General features: G+C 43.3%; 1 protein-coding gene and 1 non-coding gene across 2 annotated transcripts in view; both read left to right on the forward strand.

Annotated features, from left to right (window-relative positions):
* Nucleotides 1-3590: 3590 nt before the first annotated feature.
* Nucleotides 3591-20504, forward strand: part of robl (dynein light chain roadblock) — a 34531-nt gene continuing 17617 nt past the window's right edge. Inside the window, exons 1-2 of the mRNA XM_080278852.1 lie at nt 3591-3632; nt 18683-18761. Coding sequence (XP_080134978.1) covers nt 3630-3632; nt 18683-18761 — 82 coding nt within the window. The 5' untranslated portion in view covers nt 3591-3629. The remainder of the gene's footprint in view (nt 3633-18682; nt 18762-20504) is intronic.
* Nucleotides 8924-9042, forward strand: LOC145408148 (5S ribosomal RNA). The gene has a single exon (XR_013898884.1). It is a non-coding gene; the product is annotated as a 5S ribosomal RNA (ribosomal RNA).

The following is a 20504-nucleotide window of genomic DNA, read 5'->3' on the forward strand; positions in this document are numbered from 1 at the left end:
CACCGACGGCCGCTCCACCTCCCAACACACCCAATCCCGACACACCACCCCCACCACCTACATCATCGCCACCGCCCAACGCCACCACCTCCTCACAGCCCACAACTCACCTCCCTACCACCTGTCCACCCACCACCTCCCACACCACACCGCCTCCACCGCCTTCATCACCACCACCGCCCAACGCCACCACCTCCTCACAGCTCACCACTCACCTCCCTACCACCTGTACACCCACCACTCCCCACACCACACCACACTCCAGCCCACCACGCACAGACACCACCCGCCCAACCTCACCCCCCCCTCCCCCATGACCATTCTCATTATATGCGCCACACCGCATCCCCACTCGCCTCCCCCCCTAACGGCCGCACGCCCTCACCACCACCCAGTGCACAACCACCCTCACCACCCACACCCACACTCACTACCACCACCACCAGGTCAGGACGCCTTTCACGCCCACCCTCCAGATACACTCCAACACCACCTCCCATCGCACGCCCATGCACCCACCACCACAAACCCCCCCTACCCCAATCACCTCCCCCATAATCCTCCCTCTCCACCAAGCACGATGGAATCCTCCCAAATCCCAATTCCCCAAAGTACAGCGCTCCTCCCACCGACCCATCCCCCATAAAAGCACCAATCTCCCGTCACTCTCCAGCATTCAGCTTCTATCTCCTCACCAGGCACCATTCCCCGAGATGAAAGCCACCAAAGTGCACTGGCTACCCCACGACAGCCAACATGTCAGGATTCGCGGGACCCCCCTACCTTCTCTGCCTCCTACGCCAGACCGACCACCCATCCTCCCTCCGGCTCACTCTCAACCCCCATCGAGAGCCTAACCCCATCACCTACCACTGGACCAGCCTCCTGCAACACCTCACTCCGGCCCACCAGACATCCACCTCCATGACATACCACCTCCAGTCACGGGGTCGTGACTTTTCCACCACGGAGGGTGGTAAAATACCAGCCGCCGGACCACCCACCTCGCCACCCCCCACCCACCACCGGGCCGCTACCACACCACCACCCCAGGAGGACACAACGGTGGGGCTAGTGACCCAGGTCAAGAGGGTCACCGGGACACTACTGTCCTGAGTCCCTTTTCCCCACAACTACCCCAACACCAGGTAACCGGAAAAAGCCAACGACCTTGCGGGCAGGACAACCATCGCCAGAATTGGGGTGGGACTGAGCAAGATTCAGTCCCAGGTAACACCGTGTTGACGACTATTGTTACACCCTCAAGGGCAGGAGGCCCAAGGCTACGGCCTAAAGTGCGTACCAGGGTAGTGAGACCCTCGGCTACGGCCTTAGTGCACACCGGAGAGAGAGTTGCCTCTGTGCATCCCTCTCCTAATGTTCTATCCTACTGTAGCAACACCGCGCCGACGGCCATTGTACGTGGCGGGGAAGTAGTGGCCACTGTACGCCCTTCAGTTGCTTCTCTGCGGGAAGATCAGCTCCCGGCTACGGCCAAAGTACGTACCAGGGTAAAGAGGCCCTTGGCTACAGTACGTGCAGCTTTTCCCTACTGCGGGAGCAACACTGCGCCGATGGCCACTGCATGTGGCGGGGAAGGAGCCGCCACTGTACGCCCTTCAGTTGCTCCTCGTAAGACGGGTAGGTTAACGGCCACAGCCGAAATACGTACCAGGGTAGAGAGACCCTTGACTATAGCATCAGTACGTACCGGAGAGAGCGCAGCCCCTGTGCACCCCTCTCCTGCTTTTCCCTACTACTGGAGCAACACCGCGCCGATGGCCACTGTACGTGGCGGGGTAGGAGCAGCCACTGTATGCCCTTCAGTTGCTCCTTGTACGACGGGTAGGCTCACGTCCACAGCCGCAGTACGTACCAGGGTAAGGCGACCCGAGGCTCCGGCTTCAGTACGTACCGGAGAGGATACGGACTCCATGAATCCTTCTCCTGCCTCTTTACCCTGTGGGAGCCCTTCGTCACCATCCGGGAGTGTTGCCCCGGAGCTGTCGCCAGAGTAGTGGCAAGGCCCGATACCAGACCTACCTCCTACGCCTGGGAGAACTCTGTTCCTGCCAGACACCCGACGAAGACGGTGCCGCAGCCCACCCCTGTCGGCGCCTTTCCCTACAGGTGACCGCAGTCATAGGACTCCCTGGCCCGACCAGCAGCCTCCAGACGAGGGCAACCCAGGCTCACTCACCCCACAGAGCCAGAGGAGACAGGCCCGCCTCCTGCAGCTGTTTGACCCCAGTCCCGAGGGCCACCTCTCAGGTCGAGGCCCCCAGACCGGAGGGCCTCCCTGCACCCCACCAACGAGGCTCCAGTACTAGGGCCTCCTCCCAGGTCGAGGCCCCCAGACAGGAGGGCCTCCCTGCACCTCACCGACGACCAGGACCCGGGCAGTGACTCCCCCGCGGGCCGTGTATTGCCCTCTACAGGAAGGATCCCCTTAGGGCCTTCCCCTCACGCCCGTACTCCAGAGTGATTCATACCCAGGACACACGGGTAAATAGTGACGCCTCTTGTACCGAGAACAACCCAGGGGAAAATAACAGTGAACAGTGACCAAGTGAAGGCCAGTGTAAAGCCAGTGACAGTTGCCAGTCTATAAGAACCCGATACCCGGCAGAACAGAAAATAGCTTGAGTCCTAAGTGATAGAACTTATAGTAATTGTGAGAGTCCTAAATAAGAGAACTTACAGTAACTGTGAACTTACAGTAACTGTGAACGGAGACTAGAGTGCGCGAGAGAATCAAAAAGTCTGTGTACAAGTGCCGCCGCGACCAAGTGACTACATCAAGTGTCGCGATCCGCACCCTGTCTAATTATAGTAGTATTCAACCCATGGACTCTTAATCTTGTTCATTCCCAGTGCATCTAACGAAATATATATTCTGCCTAAAGATGAACCACGGATATCGCTATATTATAACCAATAACATAAGTGTACATGTATAATACTGTGTTTCAAGTGTAACTCTGCATCTTGGTGTCAAAGGCTAACTCTGTGTCCCTGTCTTCTGTATATCCAATATCACTCTGTGTTATATTGTAACGGTGTAGAAATTAAGGCAATAGATGTGTTAAGGTATGCTGCCTGGTTTTTATGTCCTGTTTATTCGTGGGTGCTTTACTTCCGGTCCGGAAAGAGGACCCCGCTCAGTCGCTGGTGTTCTTAGGACGAGAAGTCGACCTAAAAACACCCAGCATAACAAAAAGATTATTGTTGTGAGCGCTTGCGACGCTAGTGGTTTCCATGGTAACAGTGAGTCACACTATTTATTTGAAACTGAACAACACTTTGAGTAATATATTTTTTCGACTATATTCAGCAACAAAAATATGCAAGGCCTATTCTTGTGCTCATAACTATAAAATTGCTTATTTCTTTCATAATTAGTACGAAATAAAGCTTTATTGGCTATCTTTAACTCTTGAACTATTTCATGGATTTAATAGCGTTTACAGAACCAGAAAGCCAAAACATGTTTTAAAATTAAAACATAATTTACTTATCGGAAGAAACTCTAGATACATTATTTCGTATCTGGGGGGAAAGAACTTTAACTTCCAGAATCGAAGATGAACCATTATAGACGGGTGTGACAGCTGGACGTAAACATCACAATGGTCAGAGTTCACCATCATGTATTTATTTATTTACCGGTATTTGGTATCCTTTCTTGTTATTTTGCATGAAGGCACCATATTCTACAGTACATATTCAAGCTTGTTGCAATGGAAATGTAACTTAAACAGCGCTAGTTAATTATGACAGCATATACAGTTGGGTCCATTCTGCTCAGGTTTTATATATATGTGATTGCCATTGATCCTACACCTGAGGCAGGTTTTAGCAAAAGTTATGTCATAATAATTTTGACCAATTCTGACATCAGTATTGAATACAGAGAGCGTCGCCAAAACAGGAAATCAACAAACTTTGTGGTCACAAGTTTCACTTTATCATGTCACGTTGTGTTAACTCAGCCATTCATTCAGCTTACACTAAGCTACTGTCCACTGAACTGTTTACTGTTTACTTCACTGCAAAAGCCTATATATCACCTCCAAAGCTATCACCCTGAGGTTACTGTATGGAGAAGTCAATATCATGCCAATAAGTCAAAATACCTTAGGAGCAACGCTGAGTAATCTTGGCCAAGATTCAAAATCACACTGACTTTTAGTGCTTGTAAAGATGGTTATCTGCACAATAGCCATTATGCCATACCAAAGTGCATTTTCATGAGGCTTTCAGAGTGATCAAGACCGGTCAAGACTAGTCCCATGGTTGTTCTGGCGAGGCAGTTTCAGAAAAATCAGACAGGTCAAGACTGGTCACAAGCAGTCATGAGTCCTGCGCACAAAGGATGCGCAGTAGCATTGGGCAACAAGGACAGGGAGGAGCGTCCCGTGTCCAGGGTAAACAGCTGATACGACAAAAATGGCCAACAAGTGAAAGTTAAATATTATTTTTAAAAAAGAATTTTGCACAAATACCGGTAACAGTTAACAGTAGCACAGGACGGTGATATAACAATAGATGCTACTTGAAATGAATACTTGTTTAAACCTGAATTGAAGATGATCAGTTATGACTGAAGTTGGAAGATAATAATGTCTGGAGAGAAATTCAGATTCCATGAGTCCCAGTGGATTATTATAAGGTAATGACAAAACTTACAACTATTTCCCAGTAATAATTCCTTAACCCATTAACCACGCATGGCGGTTTTTTGGAGGTGTTCGTGGTGTGCAGACATAGGGGTAAAAATGAAATTTCCCAAAGGCCAAATTTTGTCTTAGGAATTGAGAGAATACATGCCAAAGTATATAGTATTGAAATATTAGCTCAATATTTACCTTGGTAAAGCCATGGATGAACATCGAAGTGTCTGATTCCCTATTGGAATGTATGGTTTTCGTTTTCTTTTTCAGTTTCAGTTTCGGAGGCTGAAACATGGTTGCATGGATCGGCCTTGGTCACCATGGCACTATATTCGAAATTCACCTGCGCAGCCAGGGCTGTATTGAGCAATCGCACTTGGAACAGCCTAGGCTGTATAGAGCAGTTAACGGGTTAAGGATGCGTATTTCATCTTTTGTCTCCGTTTATTAGTTCTCTTTTAACTGAAAAGGTATTTCACTTCATGGTGAAATGAGAACTCATTATCATGGTTCTGATAGTGACACTAGGCAGCTGTCATATTTTCTTTTATATGACCTACAAACAGCTAGTGTGTATGATAGTAATGACGATGTTTATAGCTAAATTGATTTATTACTACCGGTATCTTGTTCTCTCTATTTACATAACCCAGCTGTTTCCGTCATGATTCTGCCCACTCCCTCCTCCAGCCAGTAGGAGCATGATAAGGATGGAACTGATATAAAATCCATTCTCGCAAACATCAAGTAGGTCCAGAAAACTTTACCAGTCTTGATTGGTCTAAAAAGGCCTCATGAAAATGCAGCACAAGATTAGTAAAAGTATCTTTACTTTTAATGTCACGAAAACCTGCCTCTGGCCATCAACTGAGCTGAAAGGGGTTAAGGATTTTTTACAGGTTAGAACATGCACTTTAATTGTGCATTTTATAATTTAACGAATGTCATTTCACCTAACTGAAGCATCCTAACGGATTTAACTTTTATGGTCATGAAATGGTGACCACAAGGAAAGGTTGTGGTGGGGTGCAGATTATGTAGTAGCTGGTATGATCCCTGCTATTGAAGGGAAGTTAGTAGATTGGAATTCAGTATAAGTAATTTCACAACTCTTCCATATAAGCACACTGACACACTGAAAAATACCCTTACTAGTGCCACAACACCATATGTGTATGTGAGATGTCTAGCATATCACAGTAGAGAAGGTGGGTGTTAGTGCCTAAATGCCAGTTGACATCAAGACTGGCTTCTGTTTGTATGTTGTAGGTGGAATGGATGTCAGAACAGGTTGCCTTACATAATATCCAGAACTTTTTTTTTTTTGATTGCTAGATACCTTAATCCCATAAGGGGTGGCCACAAACAGTCTGCCTCCATGTCACCCTGTCCCCTGCCATTTCACTGCCCTCCCACCCAGCACACACCCCCGCTCTCTCATATACCTCCCCACTCCATCTTTCCACCTCATCTTTGGCCTTCCCCTCCACCTCACTCACATACATTCTCCTTGTTAGTCTCTTGCTCCCCATCCTCACCACATGGCCAGAACTGAATGCATAAACTGAAAAGCAATTATAAAGTATAGTAACTCTACAGGGAGGTGAATGCAAGAGTTTTAGGTGGAGGTCTGAGTGTGGTGAATGTTGATGGTGGAGAGTGGAATCTGAAGCAGCTGCTGTTTGCAGATGATACTGCACTGGTGGCCAATTCAGAGGAGAGATTGAGACAGTTGTTAGAGGAGTTTGGAAGGGTGTGTGAACAGAGGAAATTGGAAGTAAATGAGAATAAGAGTAAAGTGATGAAGTGTACGAGGTTGGTAGATGGTAGGGGGAGAAATATAGTTTTGAATGGCGAGTTGCTTGAGGAAGTACGAGTGTTTTAAATATCTAGGGTCACATGTTGCTGTGGATGGAAGAATAGATGCAGAAGTGAAGTTTAGAATAAATGAAGTAGGAAAGGTGCTGGGAGGAATGAAAAAAGTGTTTAGATGTCGTTCGCTTAGAATGGATGTAAAGAGAAGGCTGTATGAGGGTGTTGTGGTACTGACTGCATTATATGGGGCTGAAACATGGAATATGGGTGTAGCAGAGAGGAAAAGTTTGAATGTAATGGAAATGAGGTGTCTGAGGGGTATGTGTGGAGTGACGCGTATGGATCGAGTGTGAAATGATGAAGTGCGAAGGAGAACTGGAGTTGTTCGGGAGGTGGCTGGTAGAGTTGAGCAGAGGGTGTTGCAATGGTTTGGGCATATAGAGAGAAGGGATAATGAGCGATTGGTGAAAAAGATAACTAGATCTGATGTGAGAGATGTAAGGCTGAAAGGAAGACCACGAATAGGATGGATGGACAGTGTGAAGAGAGCGCTGGATGCGAGAGGGATGTCTGTTGAGCAAGGAAGAGTGGCTGTGCGTGACAGAAATAAATGGAGAGAAGTTGTGAATGAATAAGTGATGACGCAGCCCTGAGGGGATATTCTCCCTCATTTGGTCTGATCAGCTAGTCAGGTCAGGTGCAGGTAAGGGGATGGGTCTGTTATGATGTGGCAGGGGTAAACCAGCTCTGCTGTCGGGCCCTGCTGCAGATGTCACTGATTGTATTGTGCAGTTGACCCTTGTGCAGTGAGGATCTGTCCATTCTCCCCTTTGGGGCTAAGATGAGAATGAATGTGTTTGAATGGATGAGTAAATGGGGAGTGTGTTGTCCTGTCTCGGCTACCTCCCTTTCCTTGGGGGGAAGCAGCCTAGGTATATAGATAGATAGAACTCTACAGGAGTGGACTACCTTCTGTAATCCTTAAGGAAACATAGGACCATCTTATTTTGCAGTTTTTTTTGTTTTTTTTTCTTAGCTGTTCATGGGATTCTTTAAAGTAGTTTCTGACTGCATTTTCAGTTTTCAGTGTTTTTTATTTCTTTTAAAAATGATTAAAAGCATTTAAAATGGCGGTGCTTGTTTACAGATGAACGCCATCTTGTGGTATGCGAAGAAAGATGGATGCAATCTTGGAACACCATTTTTGAACAAAATTACCCTTATCAGTGTCTATTTATCCAAACCTAACCCAAATATTCATAATTTAACCCAACCTTATCTATGTTAACCTAACCAAACTTATCCAAACCTAACCAATCTGTCCCAGATCAGATCAGATCAGATGATTGTCAGAGGTAATGCCTTTTCAATGGCACCTCCTGAACTCTAGTCCTTTTCATGCATTGGATACGTTGTGTTTTGCTCCATTAATTTCTTTTTTCTTATTTCCCAGAGTTTATATAGGATACTTTTTTCTGTTCAATGTTTATGTCACTAAATAAAAAATTTCCAGTTATTTCTTCTTTATTTTCAATGTAGGGTTTTTGTAACTCCACAGCATTCAGTCTCTGTTCATTGTACACTGTGCACTCGAGCATAAAATGTTCCGAATCTTCTTTTTCTGCACCGCATAATCTGCACTCTATATTTCCATTTTCATGTCTCTTTCTGTCGAATAATGGCAGGCAGTTTCTTCTTGCTGTATAGAGGATCATTTGATGCTGGTCTGTTATCATATACTCGTTCTTCTCTGATACTCTCTTTCCATTCTTTATACTGTATATCTTCAGGCTTGTTTTCCTAGATACTTCCTCCTTCCATTTCTGTGTGTCCCAGTTCATTGTCTTCTCTTTTAGTCTGCTTTTTGTCATAATCATTAATTCTTTGTCAGCTATTCCTATTAATTCCTTGTACTTATTTGTTTCCTTCATCCAGTTCATATTTTGTATATTCATCATTTCTAGTATAGTTTTTAGTAATTCATTTTTGCCTTGAAGAATACCCCTGGTGCACGCTAATCTACCTGTGATTATTCTTCGTTTATCTAATGATGCTCCAATCTCTCCTCTTAGTGTGCAGTTTGCTGCATACTTGGGTGCTCCTAATATTTGTCTGTATACTCCGTTCTCTATCCTTTGTAGCTTTTCAATTTCTGCTTCCATGTAATTTATGATATTTGACCCATGGAGTATTGTTGGTACGGCTACGTTTTTCCAGTAGGTTTTACCTATCATGACTTTATTACAACTTGCTATTACCGATTATGTAATATTTGCCATCTTTTGAGCTTTCTGTGCCATCATTTCTTTCTGTATTTTGAAGTAGTTTCTTTTGTTGTCTATCTGTAATCCAAGGTACTTTATATTATCAGTTATTTTTATCCCTTCTATTTCATCTGGCTGGTTTTTCATATTATGGATGATGATATTACTTTTGCCAACGGCCATACCACGTTGAGTACACCGCTTCCCGTTCGATCAGCGAAGTTAAGCAACGTTGGGTCTGGTTAGTACTTGGATGGGTGACCGCCTGGGAACACCAGATGCTGTTGGCATCCCTACATGTCAAGTGGGGTTGGTGGAGGATTAGTGCCCCTCCCTGTAAAACAATTAACTCTAAGCCCTTGGCCACCCCGTCTGGGATACATGGCGTCTGGCAATGAATGAATGAATGAATATTACTTTTTGTTCTGTTTATGTTTAGACCACATTCTTGACTAAATTCTGTTACTGTTTTTAGGCTGTCTTTTGCATCTTCTATCGAGTGTTCCTTTAGGAGTTCATCATCAGCAAAGAACAGTACTCCTATTTTCAGTTTCTCATTGATGAATCCAATATTTTGTCCTTCCAATTTTTCTGTTATCAGGTTGGTTATTAATTTGAATAATATTGTCGAGCCTGTGCAGCCTTGTCTAATCCCGCTAGTTATGCCCATTTCTGTTTCAGAATCACCTACTTTTATTTTGTTTTGTGTTCTTTATATATGTTGACAATGGTATCTATTATCTTTGGGTGTACCTTGTATCGCATTAGTGCCTGTGCTATTTTCTCTCTTTTAATAGAGTCAAATGCCTTTGAGTAATCAATGGATATTATTATAAGAGGTTTTCCTTTCTGGTAGCTATCCTCTATGCAGTATTGTAAGGTTAATAAATTGTCTTCTATTCTAGCTCCCTTTGTGAAGCCTGCTTGTGTTTCTTTAGCCTCGTTATTCATGGTGATATGGCTATCCACAAATTTTCCTATCAGTGACATACATATTTTGTACGAAATGTTGGTCAGCGCTATTGGTCTGAGCTGGTCTGATGTAGGTTTAGTTGTTTTCTCTATCATTTTTGTTTTTGACCATACCCATTCCCTACCTTCTGTCCCATCATCTATAATGTGCTGAAAACAGTTTGTAAGACATTTTATACATTGCTTACTTTTTATTAGGACTTTGTAGAATTCAGGCTTCTTTTTGTCTGGTCCTGGGGCTTTTCTGTTTTCTGTTTTTGGCCATGTGGAGAGGATGGAGGGTGAAAGACTGACGAAGAGAGTGTATGTGAGTGAGGTGGATGGGGGAAGAGGGAGGGGGAGGCCGAGGATGAGATGGAGGGATGGGGTGGAGAGGTATATGAGAGAGGGGGGTGTGAGTTGGGAGGAGGGCAGAGATGGCGGGGGACAGGGCGACTTGGAGGCGATTTGTTTGTGGCCACCCCAAACGGGATTGAGGCGTCTGGCAATAGATAGATAGATAGATAGCTTTTGTATGCACTGTTTTACTTGGTCTTGCGTAATATTTGGATATTCCATGGGTTTTATTTTGCTTTGTACTTTGCAGCACATGTCCATATGTTCTCTTATACTAGGAGGGAATTCATATGAGGCGTCTAGAACCAAAGGGGCATCGGCTCCAAAATGTACTTTTGAGTTATGACGCTTTAAAGTTGTTTATGGCAACGTCATAACCAGAAGGCAATAAACAAACCTTTTATACATCAAAATGATCATCAGCGCCTATGCTCTACATGTAAAGCCAAAAAAACAAAACAATAATAACAGTAATAAAAAAATAAGCAACATTGGGTCTGGTTAGTACTTGGATGGGTGACCGCCTGGGAACACCAGATGCTGTTGGCATCCCTATGTGTCAAGTGGGGTTGGTGGAGAATGAGTGCCCCTCCCTGTAAAACAATTAACTCTAAGCCGTTGGCCACCCCGTTTGGGATACATGGCGTCTGGCAATGAATGAATGAATGAATGAAAAAATAAGCAGTAAACCAAACCCCCAATTTATAAGTGGGCATAATAACATATTGTAGGAATTTAAAAACACAGCAGAAAAAACATCAACAAATGTATTTATGTACAAAACTTTATTAACTGAAGATTCCAGTTCACTTAATATTAATAAACGAATAATTATTACTGTAATTTCACGTTTTTGACAACTAAAACTGAAATCAATGCAGTTATTATTTTTCCTCTACCATAATAGATTGAAATAATAACACTAAAAGTAGTGTAGTGCTTAAGTAAATTGAGAAGGGGTAGTGGGGGGTTAAATGGTGGGGTCGTCATCTAGGAGATCGACATCCAACTCTGCCTCCTCGGTGCCACGCCCCCTCCCGCTGTCTCCCCTCACCACTCTCTTTTCCTCTTCCTTTCTACCTTTTTCCACTTCTCCACACACTTCTGACACTTACGAGAGGTTATAGGCACCACCTCTTCACTGTAACTATGTGATGAACTCATCTTGTCACTCCCCCTTCAACCCCAATAACAACAGCTCATCTTGTCACCAATAATCCACGATAAATGAGGTAAAAATCAAATACGTAATAATTATACACCTCAGTGAACACGGAAGGGAAGCCTCACCGGCACACCGGGCGGGCCACACGCTTGCTGATTGGCTGCTCTGGGGGAGTGGCAGAGAGTGAGAATGCTGATTGGTTTGGGCTGTGTGGCTTAGATGCCTGCCTGCTCTGATTTGTTTGCCCGGCAGCATGGACAAACCCACGTGACTGAGCCCCTCTACCACTGTCCAGAAGGCCGAATCTTGTATGGCAACCAGTGCTGTCACTGAGAAGAGGGTTAAGCCTGTTGTCTCCCCTACCTAACTCAAAACCAGTATATTGGTGGGGATGCCCCTGTGGCTCTAGACGCCTCATATGTTCTCTCTCTATTGTGTGCTAATGGTATATCTGTATTCATGGCATTCAGATTACTTTCTAAGTCCAGCTTGTTAATGTATTCTTGCCTTGTTTCACTATTCCATGCTTCATTTATGTTGTTTTCATGCTTTTTATAGATTTGATCCCAAAATTTTATTATTTCCTCACTAGCCTGTATATCGTTTAGTTTGTTACCTTCTTTTGCTATATTGCTAACTTGTCTAATTTTTTGTCTATACCCCTTAGTTTATTAACAGCTTCCCACAATTTTTTACCCTTTTCATTGCTTTCTTTTATTTCTTTTGTGAGCTTTTGTTCTTGTTTAAACATCTCCTTTCTGATGAGGATTTGCACCTTCTGTTTTTGTTCCGTATAGAGCTCATATATTCTGTCTCTTTCATCCTGATTTTGTGTGTTTCTTTTTTGCCTATCAATCTTTTCCTCTCTTTTATTTCCTTTCTTATTTCATCATTCATCCAAACAGGCTTCCTTATTTTACTTTCCATTTCAATTACTTTTCTTCTATAGCTTGTTTTTAGAATTTCACTGGCAGCCTTCTATTATCATTTTTTCCTTATTTATTGATGGATCCTCATCATGCTTGAAAACACACTTCTGTACACCTTTACAGAGTCTCTGAATCAGTTCAAATATGTATATATATATATATATATATATATATATATATATATATATATAGAATGTTAACAACTGAGGATCCAGTAGGGAACCTGATGGCATATATAAAACTGAAGACCAGGACAAGGAGACGATGAACTGGGGCCATGTTCGCACTTTATTTCAGTGACGTTTCGAGGAAATCCAACCTCATCATCAGACAAACTAAAATACGTAAAATGAATTACAAAATGAAGTATCACCAAAACCTCATTCACAATTAATAAAAACCAATAAAATATATACAAATTAAATTAAAAAAATTTAAAAATGTAGTAAAAAAAAAAAAAAAGAAATTCACAAAATTACGAAAAATCTAACCTAAACACGTCCACACCGCGGCAACTACACAAAGCAACTAATCAGTAGAGGAAAGTCTGTGGATTCGATTCAGCAGTCTCATACAGCTCAACCAAGTTACTTTTCCACAGACTTTCCTCTACTGATTAGTTGCTTTGTGTAGTTGCCGCGGTGTGGACGTGTTTAGGTTAGATTTTTCGTAATTTTGTGAATTTCTTTTTTTTTTTTTTTACTACATTTTTTAATTTTTTAAATTTAATTTGTATATATTTTATTGGTTTTTATTAATTGTGAATGAGGTTTTGGTGATACTTCATTTTGTAATTCATTTTACGTATTTTAGTTTGTCTGATGATGAGGTTGGATTTCCTCGAAACGTCACTGAAATAAAGTGTGAACATGGCCCCAGTTCATCGTCTCCTTGTCTTGGTCTTCAGTTTTATATATATATATATATATATATATTTTTTTAGTGGTGGTCCTATGTCTTTGTAAGGATTGCCCCACCTTCTTTACAAGAAATACCGATAGGCAGCAAAGATCAAGTAAAATTACTGTGTATAGATTGATAGACAGAAACAAACAGATACTGATACATCATCATCATCATAATCCGGACCTCCTTTCCCATCCCAGGGCAGGGTGAGGAGTAGCAGTGTCCAGACAACCCAAGTTTGCCCAAGCCAATGAGCCACACTTCCATTCACTGATCATTCAAGCCCCCAGAATCCTGGCTGTATCTGATACGTCAAAAACTTTGACCACATTCTGTAGCTTCACACAAACATATCCGGCAGAGTCAGTCCGAACGCTGTCACATTGAAAAGGGGTGCCAAATCCCAGATAATGCACTTTGTCTCACGACATTCATCCAGCCAGCTCAGTCTAACAGTCCTCTAGCCTCACCGACTTCCATAGCTCTCTTCTTCACACACTCATCCACTATATCCCTCCACCTTCTCCTTGGCCTACCTCGCCTCCTCCGTCTTTCAAATTTGCTCATGTACGAGGTGTGTTCAAAAAGTATCCGACCTTTGTTCATAAAAAATACTCGTATCCAGATACAACAAACTGGATACTACTTCAAAGTAGTTCCCTTGGGCTGCCACACACTTCTCCCAATGGTTCTGCCACTGTCGGAAGCAGCGCTGGAACGCCTCTTTGGGATGGCACACAGCTGGTCCGTCGCATTCCTCATGATGTCTTCTCTGGACTGAAATCTGGTCCCTTTGAGGGGCATTTTCAGCTTGGGGAAAAACCAGAAGTCACACGGAGCCATGTCGGGAGAGTAGGGAGCCTGACGAAGCACAGGTGTGTTGTGTTTGGCCAGGAAACTCTGTATCAAATGTGAAGAATGGGCAGGTGCGTTATCGTGATGGAGCTGCCAATTGCCCACTGCCAACAGGTCCGGCCGTTTGCGTGGCACAGCGTCACGAAGGCGACGCAGAACCTCTTGGTAATACTCCTTGGTGATGCTTGTGCCGTGTGGTGCGTACTCATGATGAACCACGCCACTGGAGTCGAAGAAGACGGTCAGCATGACTTTGACATTGCTGCGGACCTGCCTTGCTTTTTTTGGCCTCGGGGATGTTGGATGCTTCCATTGTGATGACCGCAACTTGGTTTCTGGGTCGTACCCATAAACCTAGGACTCATTGCCAGTGATCGCTGTGTTGAGGAAGTTGGGATTGCTGTTCACAGTCTCCAGCATGTCCTGTGCGATCTCCAAACAGAGTTGCTTCTGCTCAATCGTTAGCAGCTTTGGTACGAACTTCGCTGAGATTCTCCTGAAGCCCAAATCCTCCTTCATAATGGAATGAACGGATCCAGTGCTGACGCCCACCTCGTCTGCAAGTTCTCTGATCGTGATTTGACGATCCTGCATCACCAGGGTCCTCAATTGGTCAATGACGATCTCATTTCGGGATGTTGAGGGCCTACCAGAACGTGCTTCACTCTCCAATGATGTGCGGCCATCTTTGAAGCGGTTGTACCACTCCTTTATCTGTGTGTTGCCTATTGCTTCGTCCCCAAAGACCTGTTGAATCTTGCGGATCGTTTCCACTTGGGAATCGCCAAGCTTTACACAAAATTTGATGCAGTAGCGTTGTTCAAGTTTTTCCGTCATCTTGTCAAAAAAGAAAATCCGACGGCACTCACTTATACTTCCTCACTCATCGGCGGTCTGCCGTCGAATGACAGCTTCTGCTGGTGGGAAAAAATTCACGCATGCGCATTAGGATCGCCTACATATGTGCACCAAACCACGCCTCCCTAGCTTCGTTTACGCACTAAAAATTAAGGTTGGATACTTTTTGAACACACCTCGTATACCTTTTTCACCACTCTATTGTTATCCATTCTCTGCACATGACCATACCATCTCAGTACACTCTCTTCGATTCTGGTGTCCACCGACTTCCTCACACCACATCTTTCACAAATCACATTACTGTACTGTATTTCGTATCTTATCCATTCTCTGTACTCCACATAAATTCCTCAGCGTCCCATCTCCACTTTTCGTTTTCATGCCACTCCATATTCTCACATCCATATGTTAAAGTTGGCACTAATACTCCTTTATGTAAGCCTCGTGCAGCTGCAACACTCAAGCCTCTGTTTCTTGCAAAGCCCTTCATAGCACCAGTTACTTTTTTTCCATACGTCACTCTACTTTCCACTACTTGTGCACATTTTCCTCTCTTTTCTATCACTACCCAGGTATTTGAACTCTCTCACCAATTCCATCCTTTCTCGATTCACTGTAACATCACACTGGGAGTCACCTTCTCTCTCTGTTATCATCATTTTACTCTTTTCTGCATTTGCTCTCCAGGCACGATGATCACAGACATCAGCAAAACTCTGCACTAGTCTACCTAGTTCTTGTCCGGTATATGCAAGTTGCACTGCATCATCAGCATACAACAAATTTGAGATATTCCATCCATCACCATTCATTACCAACGCCATCCCTCTCTCCATTACCTTTACTCATGTTTTTACTTCGCTCATCACCCCATCCATATATATATATACAGTATATATATACAGGTATATATATATACAGTATACAGTTGACCCTAGTTATCCGCGGATTTAAGTTTTCGCGGATCAAACTTATTTTAATACTGTACTATACACTGTAACTTAATTTGAAATTGGCCTACAACACACACTTCTTTTATTGCTACAGTTAGCATACGCACACCCACGGACATTCCCACCACTCTGCCAGTCTTATTGTAAACACCATTCAGTTGGCTACTGACGTCGTCATCGCCCTTCTACTGTACTTCCATTGTGTAAGTGAAAAATGGCTCCCAAGAAACAAGTAAGGCTAAAAGTAATCCTTCTAAGCCAAAGAGAGAGCGTAAGGTGTTATCATTGGCAGAGAAAATAGAGATTTTAGATATGTTGAAAAGTGGAATGTCATTGGATGAAGTCAGGCACAAGGTTTGTAATAGCATTCAAACAATAAAGCAGAAATAAACAGAAATTCATAAAAGTGTTACTGCTGATCCAACAACGGCGAAAATGCTCTCTATGGTGAGGAATAAAGTGCTTGCAAAAGTGGAGAAAGCACTATGTGTGTGGCTACAGGACATGACACAGAAACATGTCCCAGTTGATGAAAGAATTTTGCAGGAAAAAGCGCTAAGCCTCTATTAGCACTACAGTGAGGAAGTTGAGGGTGAAAAGAAGGAATTTAAGGCAAGCAAAGGATGGCTTGCTAGTTACGTGAAGCGGTACAGTTTGAAGAACTTAAAGATCACTGGTGAATCTGCATCAACGAATGTTGCTGCAGCTATGGTATTCCCAGATGAATTACAGACGCTCGTAGAAGACAAAGGATACCTCCATGAACAAGTTTTCAGCAGTGATGAGACCTCTTTATTTTGGAAGAAGATGCCCAATTGTACTTACATTCATAAGAGTGCTAAGCAAGCACCAGGATTCAAGGCCTATAAAGATCGTTTGACTCTGGTGTTGTGTTGTAATGCAGCAGGCTATGTGATTAAGCCAGGAGTAGTCTACCGTGCTAACAATCCCAGGGCCCTTAAGAACTAAAACAAAAATTGCTTGCCAGTGTTCTGGCAACACAGTCCAAAGGCTTGGGTAACAGCTATTTTATTCCTGGAATAGATTCACAAGTGCTTCATTCCTGAAGCAAAGATATCTCTGGAGGAGAAAGGATTGCCATTCAAGGTCTTTCTTATAATAGATAATGCTCCTGGGCATCCCCAGTCAGTCTGCCTCGCTGATGAGAATGTGGAAGTTATGTTTCTTCCTCCCAACACCACAGCGTTACTGCAGTCGCTTGATCAAGGAATAATAAAGTGCATCAAGGCCGCCTATACCCACCTCACCTTCGGGAGACTATGTACTGTACTGGATACCGACCCTGATTGCAACATCCCAGATTTGTGGAAGAAGTTCACAATTGCAGATGGAATTACGCTTATTGCAGAGGCTGTAGATAGCGTAAAGCCCGAGACAGTCGGTGCATGTTGGAAACCATTGTGGGGTGAGGTAGTGGACGATTTTAAGGGCTTCACCACTATTGATAAAGAAATCAAGGGTATCTTGAATGTTGCAAGGGATGTTGGTGGGGAAGGCTTCTCTGATCTGAGAGAGGAGGAAGTAGAGGAACACATAGAAGAGCAGTGAGCATCTCTTAGCAACGAGGAACTCACTGGTACTGAAATCATCATCATCCGATGATGATCTGATGATGATGATAATGATGAAGACTTAGAAGAGGCAGACCCAGCATCTTGGACACTAGAGAAATTTGCAGCAGTTTTTCAGCAGGCTCAGGTGTTAAAGGATATGATCCTGGAATACAATCCTTCGATGGAACAAAGCATTCGTGTCACAAGAGGAATAACAACCTGCCTACAGCCTCTGCAGTATATGTTTGATGATGCCAATAAAAAGAAGAAACAACTTCCAATAACAATGTTTTTTGCTAAAACATCAGTGAAACGACGACCATCAACACCTGAAGATCCTCAGCCCTTGACGTCCAAAGCAGACATTACTGCGCCTCCTGCAAAGTGTCAATGTCTGTGTCTGGATTCAGATTCTTCCGATGTACATGAACCTTATGGAGTCCTGTCAGAAGGGTCAGACTAGACTCACAGCTTACCTACAGTGCCGCCACACATCTCGTCACCACACCACATTGGCATTGTAGGAACTGCACTACAATCAGCATCATCATCATACAGCAATCATTGTCATCTATACAAAAATCATCATCTATACAGCAATCATCATCATTGCACAAAGGTTATGAAGAGAACACACGGTCTTTTGGTGAGTGTTATTATGTATTAAAATATTTTAAGTATGTTTTTATTTTTTCAGGGATGTCCCTAGCTTATGTGGAAATAATATGCCATTTTGTGATTACTGTACTTGAGCATCCGCGGAATTTGCCTTCCACGGGGTCTCTGGAAGCTAACCCCCGCGGATAACTAGGGTCTACAGTTGACAATTGTGTGGTGTGATGCGGTGAGGATCTGTCCCTTCTCCCCTTTGGGGCTAAGATGCGAATGAATGTGTTTGAATGGGTGAGTAAATGGGGAGTGTGTTGTCCTGTCTCGGCTACCTCCCTTTCCTTGGAGGAAGCAGCCTAGGTATATAGAATAGATATATATATATATATATATGTATATTGAACAATCATGAGGACATCACACAACCTTGTCGCACACCCACACTGATCATGAACCATTCACTTAGATGCCCATTTACCCTTACACATGCCTCACTACCATCATAAAATCTCTTGATGGATACACATTATAAAACAAATGAAAAATGTATATCATAGTTGTTTTTAATCTTATATATATATATATATATATATATATATATATATATATATATATCATAGTGCCAGGCATGGAAAACTGTAACATGATGATGATAGAGATTAAACTGGTTGTAACATGTTCTGCAGGATTTTTTTTTTTTTTTTTTTTTTTTTTTTAAATGGCTGTGCTGTACATTTACTGTTTAACATTGCCATTACAATTTCTGACAGTCTGCAGAAGTTGAAGAAACCCTAAAGAGGATCCAGTCCCACAAAGGAGTGGTTGGAGTCATTGTTGTCAACTCAGAGGGTAAGCTGTTGCTGTATTACTTTAGTATTGATATGCTACAGTATCCTGTACTCATTTTACTCAGTCTTTTTCTTATTTCACAATTGCTAGTACTCAGTACAGTGAGGAGGATTTTTACCTTTAAAATACACCTATGTATAGTTGTGTCAAATTATCTTTTCCCCCTGTGATTTTTTGGTGTTACTCAGGCAACATTGTAGCACTAGAATAAGCAAACTGTTTAAACCTTGCTGGCATATATTCATTAATGAATTAAATGAATTATTATGTCCTTGTTATATATTGTATATTCCAGAGCTGTTGCAGAGGGAAAGGAATACCTTGAGGTTACTGTACATGAGGATATTGTGAGAAAGAACCAGTGCCCCTTTTTGTCTGTCACTTTTGTGTCTTTGTTTTAACTGTGGTGAGTAAAATCTAGATATAACTTTAGTGAAGGACAACCTTGAGGCGTAAGCACCCAGCCAACACTGATGGACATGAAGTAACTACAGGACTAATAATTGTAAATATCAATAAATGGATCAAATGGTAGAACTAGAAACATGTAGCTATGAAGTAAGAATATGAACTCTCTTGTTGGTGCCCTTGCTAGATCTATTATTGTAAGCAATGCTGTGTCACATTCATTAACCCCTTAACCGCGGAGCGTCACTTTCGTGACACTTAGGAGCAAGGGATCATACCGCGGGGCGTCGCTTTTGTGATTCTGTGTTATTTTGAATTCACCCGAGCTTTCAAGTGGTGGCTTGTATCATCTATCAGTACTGCCTATGTCCAACACTAGTCAGCACTCCTAATCTCAGGCGATATAGGGGTGAGTTTAGTCACTGACCTGATAAATAGGATTATTTATGAGTGTGTTGTCCCAGATGATTGGCTGAAGAGTGTAATTGTAAATGTGTATAAAGGGAAGGGTGATGCCCTGGAAAGAGGGAATTATAGAGGTATAAAGGTTTTAGATCAGATAATGAAGGTAATGGAGAGAGTTTTAGAAGGTATGATTAGAGAAAGAGTGAATATTGATGAGATGCAGTTTGGGTTTATGCCAGGTAGGGGGACCACTGATGCCATATTCATTGTTCGACAGCTTCAGGAAAAATATATTGGTAGGAGAAGGGATCTTCATTTTGTTTTTGTTGATTTGGAAAAGGCCTTTGACAGAGTCCCTAGAGAGGTGGTGAAGTGGGCAATGAGAAAGCTTGGCTTGGAGGAGTGGCTGGTTAGGGTGGTTATGGCCATGTATGTGGGTGCTCACACCCAGGTGAGAGTGAATGGAGATTTGAGTGATGAGTTTTCCGTGAATGTTGGTGTGCATCAGGGGTCAGTCTTGAGTCCCATGTTGTTTATCATGGTACTTGAAGCCCTTTCACGTGACTTTAGAAACGGACTTCCGTGGGAGTTGTTGTATGCTGATGATTTGGTGTTGATTGCAGAGAATGAAAGGGAGGCGGAGGAAAGGTTTAGGAAGTGGAGAGATGGTATGGGGCAAAAGGGTTTAAGGGTAAATGCAGATAAAACAAAAGTGATGATATCTAGGGTTGGTGGCGGTACTGTCAAGGACGAGGGAGAGTGGCCATGTGCAGTTTGCCACAGGGGCGTGGGAAGTAATTCCATCTTGTGCGGTGTGTGTGATAAATGGGTGCATAAGAGATGTAGTGGTATCAGAGGTAGACTGCGAGATAATGCTGATTTTATGTGTACGGCATGCCGGGGTGAGCAGGTGGAGATCGTCAGACTTGA

Source organism: Coenobita brevimanus, chromosome 75 (assembly GCF_032717465.1).
Source record: "Coenobita brevimanus isolate Jiangsu-jjx chromosome 75, ASM3271746v2, whole genome shotgun sequence".
Classification (NCBI taxonomy): domain Eukaryota; kingdom Metazoa; phylum Arthropoda; class Malacostraca; order Decapoda; family Coenobitidae; genus Coenobita; species Coenobita brevimanus.